This window comes from Arachis hypogaea, chromosome 6 (assembly GCF_003086295.3).
Source record: "Arachis hypogaea cultivar Tifrunner chromosome 6, arahy.Tifrunner.gnm2.J5K5, whole genome shotgun sequence".
Classification (NCBI taxonomy): Eukaryota; Viridiplantae; Streptophyta; class Magnoliopsida; order Fabales; family Fabaceae; genus Arachis; species Arachis hypogaea.
In genome coordinates, this window is record NC_092041.1 from 113,016,209 (window position 1) to 113,020,277 (window position 4,069).

The 4,069-nt window shown below is 30.3% G+C and overlaps 1 protein-coding gene across 1 annotated transcript; it reads left to right on the forward strand.

The window, feature by feature from the left end:
* The first annotated feature begins 579 nt into the window (after window positions 1-579).
* Window positions 580-4,069, forward strand: LOC112755813 (7-deoxyloganetin glucosyltransferase). Its single transcript, XM_025804108.3, has 2 exons — window positions 580-1,210; window positions 3,044-4,069. Exons 1-2 carry the CDS (start codon window positions 688-690, stop codon window positions 3,991-3,993), a joined length of 1,473 nt encoding a protein of 490 aa, XP_025659893.1. The 5' UTR covers window positions 580-687; the 3' UTR covers window positions 3,994-4,069.

Consider the following 4,069-nt stretch of genomic DNA (forward strand, 5'->3'; position numbering starts at 1 on the left):
GTACACCATTATAAAAGAACAGACTTTTGGCGAAACAGAACGGACTTCCCCACTTGCCACTCCTAATTACAGTACACCATTACGAAGCCAAACCCTCAAAGTCTTTGTGAAAAAAGTCTCTTAAAACTAGTGTAATTATTAAATGACTGAAGTTATTAATTAGAGCTTTTAAGATTTGCAAGTGCAATTAAAATTAACTCAAATATAATAAACAAAAGGAAAAGTCTAGGGCCAGCAATTTTATTGAATTTTGGCCAGCATGTAACCAGCAGAGAAAGGTGAGCCATTAGATGAAATTTCACACCAATCTCACACCATTAAATCATTATTAATGGCTATTTGATGGCTACTAATCACAAAAGTTGCTGTCCCCTAACATTGCTCCAAACAAAAATATTAGTCAATCAAATTCCTTTAGTCATATAGTTCACAGATTTAAATGAGTGAATATTACATGCAGAAGACAAGATTTAAATCTCAGATTTGACTAAACAGACTAACTACCCACCGAACTTAACCAAAAAAAAAAATTGGACTTTCAAACCTAATTTATTATTTGACAATGAACACAAACTCTGTAAGTAACACTGTTCTTCCCCTTATAAAATCTGGTGCTAGGAGAACAAGAAATTCAGCCAGCCATTACAAACTCATTACATTCTTTGACAAAACAAATTAAATAAGAAAATGAGTTCTTTGAGCAGAATTGATGAGAAGCCTCATGCTGTGTGCATAGCATACCCAGCACAAGGCCACATAACTCCAATGCTAAAGCTAGCAAAGCTTCTTCACAACAAAGGCTTCCACATAACTTTTGTTAACACTGAATACAATCACAGACGCCTTCTCAGATCAAGAGGACCCGAATCGCTCAAAGGCCTTCCCTCGTTCCGATTCGAAACCATCCCGGACGGCCTTCCTCAGGACCCTGACGACCATGCTGACGTCACTCAGGACGTGCCTTCTCTATGTGAGTCCACAAGAAGGACTTGCTCTCCGCACTTCAAGAAGCTCATTTCCAAGCTCAATTGTGATGGCGGTGTTCCTCCTGTAACTTGCATAGTGTCTGATAGCATCATGAGTTTCAGTGCTGATGCTGCTGAAGAATTTGGCATCCCTTTGGTGATGTTTTGGACTGCAAGTGCTTGTGGATTTGTGTGCTATATGCACTATCATAAACTTGTTCAAAAAGGCTTAATACCACTCAAAGGTAAATTATTCATCATTTCATTTCTTTAACAGTATTTGGTTGAACTTCTAAATTTTTTTTAATTTTATAAAAAATAAAAATAATTTTATGTTTGATATTTTATATAAAAAAATATTTATATTTATTAATTATATTTAGACATAATAATATAAAAATAATTTTTTGTTTATTATTACGTGAAAAATATATTTTTAAAAAAATACAAAATATAATTTTTAAAATTTTTTTTAAATTTTTTTAGTACTTTTACTTTTATTACTAGAAATTTATTAGACACACTAAAAAATAAAAAAAAAAAAGATATTTTTTTATTAATTTAATGGTGTCCAAAAAAGCACAATAAATTCATTTGGGTGATTTTCTAGAAAAAAGATATTTTTCGAGTTATCTTTTTTTAAAAGATTTTATAAAAAATAAAAATAATTTTATGTTAAAATATCTTTTTGTCTATCAATTATGTTTGGGTATAATAATATAAAAATATTTTTTATTTATTTATTATGTGAAAATTATTATTTTTTTAAAATCTTTTAAAAAATTATATAAATGGTAGTTTCTTAAAAAAAATATATTTTTTATATTTTTTAATGCTTTTATTTTTAGAGTAAAATATCGTTTTTATCCCCAACGTTTGAGGTAAGACCTAAAGTTGTACCTAACGTTTCAATCGTCCTATCCTGCCGTTAGGGATCCATTAACAAAATTGACGGCGGGACAAAATTAAGACGATTTTAAAACGTTAGGGACTTAAATAGGACGAAACGTTAGAGACAAAAATGATACATAAAAATAAATTTTAATTTAATTTTATCTTTCAATAATATTAATTTTTTATTATACATAGTATATAATTATTTTTTAATTACATCTAAATAAATTACACTTAATCACATTACTTTTATTTTAAATAAATTTATTTTTATCAATTTAATAACATTCAAATAAATACTTTATGTTGTTATTTGATTAATTTGTATTCTCATCCACTCCTTCCTACTTCCTAGTACCATTGTATCAACCCTACCGAAATTTGGCCACCATAAAAATAATCTCGAAATTATTGTTAATTTGTTGCAAATAATAATTTGGACTAATTAACTATCATTTAATGATCGATATTTCTATGGTTTTGGAGAACGAACCGAATCAGCCAGTTTGAGTGGAATAAGCCAGTTTGAGTGGAATAATTGAAACTGACTATTTGGTTGTCTATTCAAAGTAAAATTTGATTGCCAGCAAATCGGTCAAATACTGAAAAATTGACTAGTTGGTCGAACCAATTTTATTTTTCAGCAATTAACCGCTTTAAAATAATTAATAAAAAATTAATGTTTTTTAATTATATATTTTATATATAAATATATTATTTTATTATATTTGATTTAATCATTATTAAACTTTTAATTTAATTTTCAATGGCACCTTAGATGATTCTCTTATTAATTTCAAATCATTAATTAATAAGGAAAACAATTTATTCGCTAATCCTTCACAAATTCGTTAAAAAATAAAAAATTATATGTATTTTTTATTAAATTTGTGATATATCGATATTAGACGTATCTGATCTCATGAATTTTATATTATTTTATTAAATATTTTGATGGTCCGAATTCGTGACATAAGACAGATTAATTTATTAAATTACTTAAATTAATTTTATTTTTCAGGATAAAAGTATTTAAAATAATTTGAAATTAGTTATATAATTTTGCAATTTTAGAGATATTTTTCGCTTTAAAAATACTTTTCAATTTCACTTTTAAAATAGTTAATCTTGCCTAAGCAAAGTAATTATTAGAATATAGCATATATGAGTCGATTGACATGCAGATATGAGCTATGTCACAAATGGATATTTGGAGACTACCCTAGATTGGGTGCCAGGAATTAAAGAAATTCGATTGAGGGATATGCCCAGCTTCCTCAGAACCACAGACCTAAAAGATATTATGCTTGATTTCTTCATAGGAGAGTGTGCACGAGCTCACAAAGCTTCAGCAATAGTAATGAACACATTTGATGCTTTGGAGCATGATGTTTTGGAAGCATGTTCTTCCATTGATAACATGCCTCCTATTTATCCCATTGGTCCCTTGAATTTTCAACTGAACCACTTCAACAACGAGCACTTAAACAAAATTTCATCCAACCTTTGGAAAGAGGATCTAGAGTGTCTTGAATGGCTAGACAAACAAGAGCCCAATTCAGTTGTGTATGTGAACTTTGGTAGCATCACAACTATGACCAATGAAAACTTAATAGAGTTTGCTTGGGGACTTGCCAATAGCAACAAAAAATTCTTTTGGGTAATTAGGCCAGATCTTGTGGCTGGTGAAAATGCTGTGTTACCTCCTGAATTTTTGGAAGTGACAAAAATTAGAGGCATGTTATCAAATTGGTGTCCCCAAGAACAAGTTTTGGCTCACCCTTCAATTGGGGTGTTTTTGACACATAGTGGTTGGAACTCAACATTGGAAAGTGTGTGTGGTGGTGTGCCCATGATATGTTGGCCCTTCTTTGCTGAGCAACAAACCAATTGTAGGTTTTGTAATAAGGAGTGGGGAAATGGGTTGGAGATAGAATATGTTAGCAGGGAGAAAATTGAGAGCCTTGTGAGGGAGTCAATGGATGGAGAGAAGGGTCAAGATATGAGACAAAAGGCTTTGCAATGGAAGAAATTAGCCAAGGATGCTGCTTCTGCCCCGGATGGATCCTCATTTCAGAATCTAGAGAAGGTGCTTCATCAAGTTCTATTGAACAATTTCACTACTACAAAGTAGCTAGTTTTTTTCTTTATTTTATGCATAATGTGTTTAGCTCTACCTATATATGAATGCGGGCACAGATAATTTTACA

Coding starts and splice junctions, on each gene's coding strand:
- LOC112755813 (XM_025804108.3), top strand. CDS start 688: ATGAGTTCTTTGAGCAGAATTGATGAGAAGCCTCATGCTGTGTGCATA. Junction 1,211..3,043: donor AGGCTTAATACCACTCAAAG/GTAAATTATTCA, acceptor ATTGACATGCAG/ATATGAGCTATGTCACAAAT.